The sequence below is a fragment of the Canis lupus genome, chromosome 18 (genome assembly GCF_011100685.1).
Source record: "Canis lupus familiaris isolate Mischka breed German Shepherd chromosome 18, alternate assembly UU_Cfam_GSD_1.0, whole genome shotgun sequence".
Classification (NCBI taxonomy): Eukaryota; Metazoa; Chordata; class Mammalia; order Carnivora; family Canidae; genus Canis; species Canis lupus.
Window position 1 is genome coordinate 34,550,635 of NC_049239.1, and position 13,629 is coordinate 34,564,263.

General features: G+C 40.0%; 1 protein-coding gene across 6 annotated transcripts in view; it reads right to left on the reverse strand.

The window, feature by feature from the left end:
* The window catches only part of KIAA1549L (KIAA1549 like), a 138,011-nt gene extending 124,648 nt beyond the window's left edge, over positions 1-13,363 (reverse strand). For 2 of the 6 annotated variants that reach the window (XM_038563061.1, XM_038563060.1), the window contains exon 1: positions 13,239-13,363. In XM_038563061.1, the coding sequence (XP_038418989.1) occupies positions 13,239-13,275 (37 nt within the window). In that variant the 5' untranslated portion in view covers positions 13,276-13,363. The remainder of the gene's footprint in view (positions 1-13,238) is intronic. The other 4 variants (XM_038563059.1, XM_038563062.1, XM_038563064.1 and 1 more) reach the window with 3 other exon arrangements.
* Between the last annotated feature and the right edge of the window lie 266 nt (positions 13,364-13,629).

Genomic DNA, 13,629 nt, shown 5'->3' on the forward strand with positions numbered 1-13,629 from the left:
GTCATTTGTAAGTTTAAAAACCTTACCCCACTATGAGGCACCTGGGTGGCTCAGTCGATTAAGTATCCGACTCTTGATTTCAGCTCAGGTCATGATCTCAGGGTTGTGAAATAGAGCACCATTTGGGCTCTGTGCTGAGCATAGAGCCTGCTTGGGATCTTCCCTCTCCTTTTCCCACTGTCCTCCCCACTCTCACACCCTCTCTTCAAAACAAAACAAAAACAAACCAAAAAACACCTCACCCTAGTAGACAGCCTAAACTCAACCACAGAAAATACAATTAACCACCAATAACTAACTGATCCTCCCAAACAGGACAATCCTATCAGCAAACTTTTCCAAACCTTCCTATTCATTTTTACTAGTTCATTCTAACAGCCCTAAGGGGAGTTGAGACCATTTTAATCCATTAGTCAAGAAAGACAGGAGATGTAGGAATGAAAAGCAGTAATAGGGCCTTAGAAAGTTGTGCAAAAGGCATATTACTGGGCTTCACACCATGATGAAAAGTGTAAATGTAAACTGCTTCTAAGTGATAGGCCCATAATTAACACGTCATTGTTCCCACAACTCTCCATTTTTAGCTCTATTAGAGTACTTTTCCCTTTCTGCTGAGAATTAGAGCCAATAATCTCCCTTATTTGCTCAATCACTTAGCGATTTATCTTCCAAATCCTTTCTCAGATAGTCACTCTCTTACACAGATTAACAAGCTGTAAACCTTACCAGGAAGGTAGTCAAGTGTCCCCGGGGAGGGTATGGCACCTAGAAAAAGAGCAGCTGCCTTCACAGCCCACCTGCCTTGTTCCAGCTGTGTCAAGTTAGGCAAGTTACGGACCGGACCTCTCTGTGCCAGTTTCCTCCTCACACGATGTGGGCAGTAATAATCTCTGTCCCACAGGTCATCTTGAGGCCTAATGGCATGAACCCATGTACAACATTTGGAACACATCCTGGTACATGGTCAGCAGTTAATCTAAGTTGCTTATCACTATGGTCATCAAGGAGCACAAAATCTAATTAAGAGGTTTCAGAGTCAACGTCTTTTGTCTAAACTATGATAACAGTAAATTATTATACTCCCACTTTGTGGTCAGCTTATTCTAACTTCTCAGGAATAGTTCACACTTCTTACAATGAATCCCTTGTCTCCAGCTATAATTTTCCAATGAGTGCCTGGGTGATCCACCTGGCTTTCTTGGCATTAGTAATGCCTCACAGAGCCTCTGTGTTAGATTTCTCCCTGAAGTCTGCTTATTTCCACAAGCAAGCATGTGGTTTTTAAAATGACTTGCTCGGCATAGTTGCAAAGTAAACACTTTCCCATTAAGATTGCTTACAAACCTGACACATGAAGCTCACTATAGCTAGAGCTGAGATGCTGAGAGGAGAAGGCAGAGACAGAGCAACAACTTCTCCTAATGTTCATGTTCTCATAATAAATAAATACACATATATAAATGGATAAATTATCACAAACAAAATTAGTCCAGAAATAAGAAACCTAAACAAATTAACATAAGAAAAAGAAGGTGCTATTGAAAAAGGCACCGGGAGCAGATATATTCATCTGAGTTCCCCCTAACTTTTAAAAAAACAAGGTAATGCTAACGTTATTAAACTAATTCAGGCCTTTGAGATCTATGAAAATGTTCCCGATTCATTTTATGAAACCAGTATTGCTTTAATATCAAGATCCAATAAAGATATATTAAGTAAACAAATAATAATCAAAATATGTAAATGAATGCAGGGCAGCCAAGCAAAAGTGTGTGGGGGGAGACAGAAAGATTGCAATAAAAGAAGTAGGGGATCCCTGGGTGGCTCAGTGATTTAGTGCCTGCCTTCAGCCCAGGGCGTGATCCTGGAGTCCCGGGATCGAGTCCCACATCAGGCTCCCTGCATGGAGCCTGCTTCTCCCTCTGCCTGTGTCTCTGCCTCTCTCTCTCTCTCTCTCTCTCTCTCTCAATGTCTCTCATGAATAAATAAATAAAATCTTAAAAAAAAAAAAAAAGAAGTAGAAACCCATTTATACTCCAGGATCACATTTGTGCGATTCTATAAAAAATGCATGTGTATATATAATAACGAATTAGTTAATGCATAAATTATCAATAAATTAAAATGTATAAAGTCTGTGACAGTCAACACAACAGTCCACAAAGCATACATAGACAACAAGCAGTCCACAAAGCATACATAGACACAAAAAGAGAATGTTACTTAAGACTTTTCATTGCATTTAAGGTTCAAAGAGTATGATCCTAGGCCAAACTCTGCACTCTCAAATGTTTTCCTAAAGGTGATTATTTGTAGCCTCAACCTTACATTATCTACATTGTTATTCATGATAGGCAGAGACCTTTGCATTCACTTTGCATCTCACACAGTATTTTGTTAGGTTGAAAAGACAATAATCCTGTATTAAGGACATCCAATCAACCTGACAGTCTCTAAAACTGAGAATAAGCAAAGGTAGCCATGTTTCAACAACTGTTCCCACAAATATTGGTTCCATGTGACAATCTGAGGGGAAAAAAAGGTTTTGTATTCAAAAAAAGCTTAGGAAATCTCTTCCAGGAGATTCACAGTGCAGACAAGTACACCAAAGTCTCCAAAAGTCTTAAACAAAAGTTATATTTAATCTAGAAAATCCTCAAACTAGTTGACTGTGGAACTCTTTCTTTTTTGCGTGATACCAGCTAATATCCTAAGGAATCACTGCTCTGACGAATACCTTGAGGAAACTCTAACTTAAGATCATTTCAGAGTATAAAGTCCTTGCCCTTGTGCAATTTCAGATACAGAAAAACCAAAGGAGAACTTATGGGTGGACTAAATCCCTCATGAAATCTGAAAACATGTTCTCTGAAATTACATAGCTGACAAATTCTGCTCCGGTATGCTCGTTTCACTGCATATTTTATCAGACTTATTCAGAACTCTTCTACACACAAAAACAAAACAACAGCAACAAAAAAACCCAACTCTTCTACAGATATTTATCACTTGAAAGAACATAAGGGTGAATACCAGGAAATCTGTAAAGTTCTGTATAACGAATGTAAGGAACTATCATTAAACTGGCTCTAATGTCTTCTTGGGCACTAAGCTGATTTAGGTAAAATGATAATATCAAAAATTTGATTGTTTCCCCCCCTGACTAGAGACATACAAGAAAAATGCTCCACTGGAAAGCCTGTGTGATACTTCATGGATACTGATGTTCTTTTTATAACTAAACTCTAAAAACCTGCAAGTATCTGTGTGGGGGCCAAGAAGCAGAATATGCTGCTCATATTAATAACAAGTATTATTATTAATCCTTAATTCATATTCATTGATGACTGATGTAGACATAAGTTTTACTACAGAAGTCTAACCTCATTAATAATGAATATCACCACTTCAGGATTTGTTAATTCAGATGCTTATAAAAAGAAATTATTGACCGATCCTATTAGGACTGAATAACAATTTAACTAACTTTAGGTAAAAAGGAAGAAAATATTTATTCTAAGTCAATAATTTTCAAACTCTTCAGAAGTGTCAAAACTCAAAAACATAGCCAACATGTTCAGAGCAAATAATTTTCATTAATAGTTTATTTGCTCTACTGTTTACATGTGATATCAAGATAGCATTTATTTTTTTAAAATTCTATAATTTAGAAGTTTCTGAGATTACATTTTCTTTTACTTGGTAGAAAGTAGTAGTAAGATCTATCTATATAAAGTTTAAATGTATTCCATAAATGGAAGTTTCTGTTCTATCTCCCAAAGCCTTGGTCTATCTAGTAATAACCCAAATCGTTAGACATAATTGTTCAGCACTGGCAATGGATTTTCCTTCATCCTCCTCGTCACCAGGACAATCTGAAGATAAATAACATACATTTCTATCTTCCACCTTGAATTGCTATTATTTTCACAGTAAATAATTGCTAGAACCATTGCCAGTGAACTAGTTGCATGTATTGTTGACTTCTTACAAATACCAAGAGAAATTAATTTTTTTTTTGTGGCACATTGGTTGGATTATTAATTACTTGTAATTGAGCCTCAAATCCTGGCTCTTTTCAAAAGTAAAAATAATCAATGACAAACATGTCACTGTAGCATAATATAGCATATTATATAGCCCTCATTAAAATCTATTTTCTCTCAAACTGGATTGAAATATTGAATAATTTAACCTAAAACCTATTTCAGTAAAGGGAATTTGTTGGCTGAATTGCTTGTATGTACACATGTCTTTATTAAAAAATTTGAAGATTTCTATCAAGCAGTTCCCCTTTTCAAAACATCTAGCCTATTTAAGAATGGATTCCCCAAGAAAAGTGCTACATATTTGGAAATAAGTAATTTAAATCAGTGCAGGAACTATTGGGGAGAAAATAAAATTTAATAACAAAAGTAAAGATTATTGGGATCCCTGGGTGGCGCAGCGGTTTGGCGCCTGCCTTTGGCCCAGGGCGCGATCCTGGAGACCCGGGATCGAATCCCACATCAGGCTCCCAGTGCATGGAGCCTGCTTCTCCCTCTGCCTGTGTCTCTGCCTCTCTCTCTCTCTCTCTCTGTGACTATCATAAATAAATAAAAAAAAAATTTAAAAAAAAAATTTAAAAAAAAAAAAAAAAAAAAAGTAAAGATTATTTTATAGCTTTAATTGTAACCTTAGAGCATTTTAATAGTGCTGAACAATGAAACCAACTTTATAACGTCAGAGCAAGTAGAAAGCAAAAGACTAACTTTATTCTGTGAATCCATAAGTCAGAGAATGTTACAGCTCCTGGGCTTACGGCCACTTTACACAGGACAAAGTCAGAGCCAATCTTCTTGAAAAGCAATTAACAGAACAGATTAACACAAAGAGTCTCCACTATGTAGTCAACTCTGTTGTGATTTTATCTATGTCAATGAACTCAAAGATAAAATTAATGTATGATAATGATCATCCTCAGGGGAAGTAGTAGAAGCATCACACATGAGCCAGGAAATCTGGATTCTCACCACGGTTCTCCCACTGGCTCCCTTTTAGACTGAAGCAAATCACTTTGGGGGCCCCATGTTCATTGTCTGTAGCACAAGAATGTGCTACAAAATTAAGTCATTTATAAAACCCCATTAACTGTGGCATGGCTTAAGCCAAGAAATCGTTTTCAAATAGTTTCATCCTAACATGAATTAATCTTACCCAACAACAACAACAAAAAATTAGTCATGTCTTTTAAGTGTCTTTTAATCTCCAGGCTTTCCCCTCCATTCCTTTTATTTCCTTATACCATATCTGATGAAGAACCTATAGTTTCCAGTCTGGACTGGGCCCATGCATGCTCATGGTGCAATTGAACATGTTCCTCTATCCTCTGCATTTCCTGCAAAAGGACAGTTGGCTCCAGAAATGAAAGTATTTAAGTCCTCACTTTTATTAATTTATCGTATTTTAAAATGGAAGTAAATAACAATAGGAAAGCATTTAAATGTAGTCTGTATGAACCACACCCCCACTCTTTCTCATTCATCTACAGCACCACCCCTTTCCAAGGAAATAAGGAATAAAATGGATGGCCACGTTCTCTGAACACCAAGGATGCTCTTGACTGGAAAGCCAGCACTGGGTGCCTATGCATTAGAGATACAGATTTTATTCCAGGTCCAACCTTTGCAAAGGTTTTACATTTGTCTCCTTTATTTTAGACCTATAGCTTCCCTACCTACAGAGCTATTATACAGGGTGGCCTTGCCACAGGCAGACTGCCATCAGTAACTATTCTAGGAAGAAGCCTTTCAGCAAAAATAATAAAAATATGCTGCTTTAGAAGTTTAAGCCCATCTCTCCTGGAGACATGAACTCCAGAAGGCAACTTAAAAAGGCAACCAGCATGAAAGGCAGAAAGGAAGGGTTGTTTCCCAGCATCGTCGTCGAGGAAACAATTGTGCCACCAGCCATTACAGCTGCATCATCTGCAAAAATGAGTGCTCTGTAAGCAGAGCAGATGTTGCAAAGCTGTGTCATTTGTAAATATAGATAAGAAATGTAAACTGAAGATGTGACCTCACTCACTATCATATTTGAGGGTAACAGCAATTAGGAACATTGAATGTAATTTGAGCTGAGACTGCAAGGATCTTTTTTCCCAGTCCAAATATAACTGCAGAAAACATATTTTCAAAAAGTAAAATAACTCTCACTGTTGCCTGCCACCACACAGTTGCAAAGTGAGCCAGGCTAATTCTGAGGCTCCCAGACAAACATGGCTGATTCATCTTTGCTAAAAGAACTGTCGATTCTTCAGCCACAGGAGAAATTAAAGGCTGGATTGGATGGAGGTTGGAAAGTAAACAGAGTTTTTGTAAAAGAATGAATAATTGGGAAGAAAAGGGCAGATGAAGGCATTTGTTATTCTGTGCTTCAAAATTTCAAGAATTAGGAATAATGGCTTCACATATCCCATCTCTCTAAGGAAAGTGAGAAGAAGAAAAGATGTTAGACATCTGGGCTTCCATGTCTTGCTTAGAGATGGCTAATTGGTCACGTTTCAAAGGTCGATTGCCTCCATCTGATTGGCAGCGACTGCCTGAACTGTGGTGGAGGATTCTAAACACAGTCCTGGATCAACAGGGAAGCATGCTGGGCTCAATTAGCAATGTCTGCCATGGGTGCTGTACTTGTAGAATGACAGTGTCAGTAGACAGATATTTAGCACCCTGGGAAAGGTGATCTCTAAGGTTTCTCTCAGCCTACGTCCATTCATTTTCAGAAAATGAAACCAGGGCTGAGGGTGATTAAGTGACTTGCCCAAGGTCTAGCACTGGTTAAGTCTTGAATGAGAGGCTGCTCTTGGATTGCCTCTGACAGAGCTCTTTCCACCACCAGACATATTACTTTTCTGAAGCATCAACTGAGAGACAGGAGACAGAAAGTGAAATGAGGACAAGCAAAGGGAAGAGGCGAAAGTATGACCAATGAAGAACAGGAACAAATCAGGAGGATTAAAGAGAGATGGGCCAGGGAACAGAAGTCATTTCCAGGTATGCAAATCAGCTCTTTCCACACCTGGGGAATCGAAGACACTGATGATTTCCTCCTCACCACCCACCTGAGAGGACCTCATTGTATCACCTGCCCCACTCTATCCTTGAGCATCAGCTCTCACAGCTCTTGCTGAGCAGACTGCTAATTACGTGACTGTGGCTTCCTGGCCACAGATGCTTGGACCAGGAATGGATAACTGAACTTTTCTCCAGGAATTTGAAACTGGGACTCACAGACCTTATCATCCCATATTGGCTTCTTGACTAGGGAAGTGACGGAAGACAGAAAGCCATGTTTGGTGCTCACATATGCCACAAAAAAAAAAAAAAAAAAAAAAAAAAAACACGCTGATTTGGAAAGAGGGAACAGAAAAGATGCAATGACCTCTGAGTGTGACCCTAATAAGAGAAACTAAGAGAGATTAGCTGCTCTGGTTCCACATTTTGGGCAGACTCAGCCATACTCCAAACCACTGGATTCCAGGAGATACCCTAGCATGCTTTCCAAAATATAAGCCTTTTTAGTTCAGATGCGTTCTGCTCCTTGCAAGCAAATATAATCCCTGATTAAGTCAATTAACCCCTGGCTGGTTTCTATTTTCTGAACATAGTAATACTGCTGTGGGAGAGGGGAAGATAAATGGTATTTTTATTAGGGGTTAAATGTTCTCAGGAAATCCAAAGCAATACACTAACACTTGCCTTTTATCCACTAAGTTAGGCATTCAGGCAATAATTAAACAAGATATCAGTTATTAAAATCTATTTTGATTACTAGCTCCACAAATGAACGTGAAACACATTTATGTTATTTATTTATTAACAGGCATTTCCTGCAAAACCACTCCTACAGTTTGGACTACAAAATCCTGAAAACATGGCATCCATTTGCTATTCACAAGTTACTAAAAATCCCAGATGGTAAAGCCTTTAAAATCAACTGCAGGAAAAATCAGTGTCTGTCTCCTGAGCAAGATTCTGAGGCTGTAAAATTGGCTGGTAGTGTGCAAAGAGTTCATAAAACTGTGATTAAGTAAAGCACCAGCAAGTGTTTAGGCAAAGCCTCTTCAAAGTCTACTCCATAGGCTCCTCTTACAAAAGCAAAATGATACCAAGTCAGAAGAAATCAACTTTTCTAAAAGACAATTCATTTTTGTAGCGATTGGATTTTCAGTGAAGTCCTACAAATCTGACACAGAAAATGAGAACAGTGAGGGGAAAATCCTCTGGAGATGTCACCAAGGCCAGCGCTGTCAACCAAGACCTGTAAACATAATGCAGTTGAAGGGTTGACCAGTTGGTGGCTTCCACCACGCCTTCTGGGAAACTAACTGTCCAGACTAGATTTTTCATTGTTTCATATTTTTTCAGTGATTTTGCATAAACTCTCAGTCTAGTTTTGCTGAGTTTATTCTTCTTCCAGTTTACTCTGAAACCATGTTTAATGTTTAAGCTCTAAGGAGATAAACCTCTGGTGTTTTCCAGATTGTAAATCTTTCAGTAAACCAGATGCCTCAAAAGAGATGGCTGGAACAGTGAGGAGCAGTTGGGTAGCTCACGCTGCGACACAACTCCACTTTCCAAGCAAGGCGCCCTTGTTATTGGCACAGAGAGAGCTGTAGCTTCATCTTCCTTTGTTATTTACCTCCTTGGACACCTGTCTGTCCAGATGCTTTAGACTGGGGTATGAATATGGAATAGTTGAGGATGTCTTGATTTCCATCTTCAGATAGAAGAGGGTCTTGTATAAGGTAAATGATCAATAAATAGTCATTGTGTCCGGCTGTGGAAGTCACCTTTTGGAACATCCGTCCAGCACACAGCCCCTTCTCTACAAAATACTCTCTCTTAAAAACTTTAAGTTGGTTCACTACCATCCCCTATCGCCAATCAGCCAAGTGAACACTGGCCCCAGGGGAAGTCAGTCACTTCTGGCCTTGCCGCAATCAGGTTGTCCCGAACCACAGAAGTGTTCAGTTGATCATGTGTGGGACACTGGGCTCCAAAATACCATGGGCCCAGAGAAACATAAAGGAGAGGACAGAGAGCAGCAGAGATGAGAGAATGTGTGGGGCAAAGGAAGAGGGATAGAAAGACAGACAGACAGAAGAGGAAGTTGGCCAGCCCTTGAGATGATGGTTCTTCTCCCACCAAGCCCAGCTGTATTCTCTCCTGGGATGTATCCTCTGCAGCCTTCCAGGAAAATCCTCATTTCTGATTCAGCATGTGTAAATGTTACTAGCAACCAAAGACTTGACCATCAAAAGCTTATGTACAATTGCCAACCACCACCACCCCCTCCACCTTGGTGAGAAAAAACTCTGACCCCTCCAGAATAAGATTCCATTTCTCTACGACAGAATCTTCTATTAAGCTGCAAAATACTTACTTTATTTACATTTTACTCATTTTTGTAGGCCCAAACATCTCATAACACTTGAAATTCACTTTTCCTTGAAGATGCTTGATAAGGTTTTATTATAAATCTAGAGACTGAAAGGAAAGCTTCCCAGCTGACACTTCAGACCACTGTGTGGGGAGAACCCAGGAGAAGGCACTGCTGAGGGCCTCTGTCCCTCATGTCCTGAGGTCAACTGCACCACATTATCAACGGAGCACAGTGTGCAGGGGCAGGGACATTGTGTCAAGGTTCCATACACAGAGGCTTCTCTACTCTGTGCAATGTTTTTTCAGCTTTCTTTTCTCTTTTCTCTCTTCAGTTTCAGTGGGTATGAACATGAGCCCTGGGATCTAACAGACCGGATGAAAAGCCCAGCTCTACAGGTACTTGCTGTGTGACCTTGGGCAAGTCATTTTACCTGTCTCTGTGCCTCAGTTTTCTCAGCTATGAACTACCTTTCTGCCATAGCTGATGGTGAAGGAGACAAAGTGTTAAAAAGGTTTAGAAAACAGTCTACTATGGAGTAGATAAAAAGAAGATATGGCACGCATGCGCACGCACATAATGCAGTATCACTCAGCCATAAAAAAGAATGAAATCTTGTCATTTGCAACGTGGATGGATCTAGAGAGTATAAGTACCCTGAGACCCAAAGTGAAATAAGTCATTCAGAGAGGGGCGCCTGGGTGGCTCAGTCTGTTGAGGGCCCAACTCTCAATTGAGGCTCAGGTCATGGTCCCAGGGTTGTGAGATCGAACCCCACATTGGTTCCACGCTCAGTACGAGGTCAGCTTGTCCCTCTACCGCCCTCCTGCCCCCACTCCCTGCTTCAGTGCCCCCATGCATGTGCTCTCTCTCTCAAATAAATACATGAATAAAATTTTTTTAAAAAGTCACTCAGAGAAAGACAAATACCATATGATTTCAGTCATGTGTACAAATAAAGAACAAAAGAGACAAAAAAACCCAGACTCTTAAATATAGAAAACAAACTAATGGTTGGGGAGAATGGGTGAAAAAGGTGAAGGGGATTAAGAGTACACTTACTGTGATGAGCACTGAGTACTGTAAAGACTTGTTGAATCACTATATTGTACACCTGAAACTAATATAACATGATATGTTAATTATAATGGAATTTTAAAAATAAATTAATTAAATTAAAAAAAAAAGATTGGGTATCCTTTGCAGAGAGGTGTGACCATGTGACTCAGTTCTCACCAATGGAACATGAGCAAAAGTAATGCTCTTTTTGTACAAAGAAAATGCTGGGGGCTCCTGGGGGACTCAGTGACTGAGCGTCTGCCTTTGGCTCAGGTCATGATCCCAGGGTCCTGGGATTGAGTCTTGCATTGCGTTCCCCATGGGAGGCCTGCTTCTCCCTCTGCCTATGTCTCTGTCTCTCTCTGGGTCTCTCATGAATAAATAAATAAAATTAAATTAAAAAAAGAAAATGCTATCCTTGTACTCTTACATACCCTTCCTTCAGGTTGGAACATAAGATATGTAACTGGTAAGCCAGCTTCGACTTCATAAACAAGGAACTTGCTAAACAGTGAGAGAAAAGAACCTGGGTCTCTGGATGGCTTCATGATGCAGAACCACCTCCTTGCCTTGCACCTCCTTTCTCTGGAATACTTATGAGACAGAAATAAACCATACTGTCTGGGGAAAAAATGGCTATAATATTTATTTAATCATTATCACCACTGCAGCACGGAAAGGTAAATATTTTAACAAAATGCTAGCTAAATTCAAAAGTCTAAATGTGTTTATACAAAATAATAATAACGATCCCACTGTAGCATAATTATTATCCCTGTCCACTAAATTGTTAAACATCCAGTCACTCTGAGAAAAATGCCAGGATATCTATACTTCTTGCCTACTTTTAAACCTACATTTGATCATCTTTTAATGAATATTTCTTGCAATAATATAATGAACTAGACAATCTAGCCACTGGAATTTTATCTAGTCATCTACAGCGTTAAAATCAGAATATTCTGAGATAGGCCTATACCTACAGCTGTACATTGTCTAGGTTATCCAGGAGAAATGGCAAACTAGCTTGTGAAAAAGGCCCAAGGCAAAGTTCTTACTCAAAAGAAGCACTCTAGATAAATCATTCTAGATAGAGCATTCTAGATAAATCTAGATCATTCTCAATCTACCAATAGCTAACATTCATTATATACATACTTGCACTGTGCCTGGCTAGGCTGAGTCTTTCAGATGCATTAATTCATTCAAGCCTCACAGCGACGCTAAGGTAGATGCTCTCAATACCCTCATCTTACAGCTGAGCTCAGAGAGTTGAAAAGAGTATGTAAGAGTTACTAACCTAAGCTAAAGAGGGGAACAAGGCATTTGAACTTGTGCAGCTGACTCCAGAGCCTGTGTCCTTGACATATGCCTATTGTGCAAGGAGATTCCATGTACAGGTTCTACAAAACACTCCAACAGGAGTATGTATTTGGGAATGGATTTTACAGTCATCCATTTTGGGTGCCAAGGCTTTGTGTTTTGTGGTATGAATTATCAGGTAGCTTGGACACACCCAGGTAACCATGAATTTCAACGTTGAGATACAAGTGCACACAGATGCTCAGTAATACCACATGACTGATTCCCTGATTCACAAGAAATCCTCCAAAAGTCTCCTCTAGGGTCTTCTGGTTGGAAATTTTGTTCCTTTTGGAAAGTATTTAATTTTACTGAGGGCTACCTGCTTATGGATATCTGACATATGTTATCTCATTAATCCTCCCAACAACACTTTGACTAAAATATTATTGTCCCTGTGTATCAGCTATATTTCCATTACAGACAAGCAGGATAAGCAGGAAGGGGTTTACCAGGGATAATAAATAAATAGCTTAAGGAATGGCTTAAGCTTCCAGGAGTACATCCAAAGAGTCGGGATACCACAGAAAAGAAGCCAACATAGTCATGCCTTTGCTATCCTGGAGAAAGAGTAGTAGCAGAGGTGTAACCTCTGATTCTGGGTATCACGGAAGTTCCTCTGATTAGCTGACCCTAGCTTATATCCAGATCCCTACCTGTATGAAAGCCCTGGAAAAGGAATTTTTAGTTTTCCAGTTTCTGAGGCCCAGAAAAGCACACTTGGAAAGAGTACAGGAAATGGGGTTTCCAGTGGTGATTTGCCTAGGTGGGACTTGAACTTGACCATGTGACTCCAGAGCCCACACTCTTTACACAGTGTCATGCTACTCGCAGTGTCATGCTTTCCTTCCTGTTTCTCATCTTGGTGGTTCCCAAAACCTGGCTTAGCTTCTGGGTACAGCCATCCCAGACCTACTGAGCCAGACTCTCCAGGATCTAGGCTATCCATACTTGAAGAAGCTCCACAGTTGACTCAGAGGAACAGCACTTGGTTCAGCTTGTTTCTTACCCACCAGGAGCTCTGAACCATCACATCTCCATGCTTTAGGTGATTTTCATAAGCATCTCAGACTCCCTCTCTTCTCTGGCTATGTCCACATCCTCTCCAGCATCAGCACACCTCTGCTTTCACAGCTGCCTCCCCCTGTTCTAGGAGCGCTTGTCTTTCTGGTGAACATCTCAAAAGCGTGAGTCCAATATCAGTGTGCCTAAAATCTGGTACTTTAGAGGCACACAGTCCTGCGATTTTAGAAGCGAGCCACTCTATGCTGTCCAAGCCATTCCCGATGATGTACACTAAGGAAAGCTCCTTCTGCATTTTCTTGGTCCAACCATGACCACCAATCTGCTATCAGCAATCAATTTCCAAAGCCGCCTTCAAAATCACTTCTTACCTGATGCTGCACATACATTTCTCCCCTGTGTAAACATGGCACCAGCAGAGTAATTTCTGAAGCAGGGAAGTGAGTCCACAGAGGTGCTAGGTGGAGAACAGAACTTCCTGGTGGAGGAATCATTTCTACTTGCCTCCAGTTTCTGAGGACAGTCAGAGCAACATTACTGAGGGCAGCTCAGGATGGTAGAGATGGCTACATTCATTCCAAACACAAATCACACTGTGTCCTGGCTATAAATTCCAGCAGCAGCAGGTGTGTACTGCAGAGGAATAGCTTCTGCAATTAAAAAAGTGACATTTTAATGGATTATGCAGATCAACTAAGGCTCTAAATCACATACCTCCTGCCTTAGACGGGATCAGGAACACAGGCCAAGTAAGAGGAGACA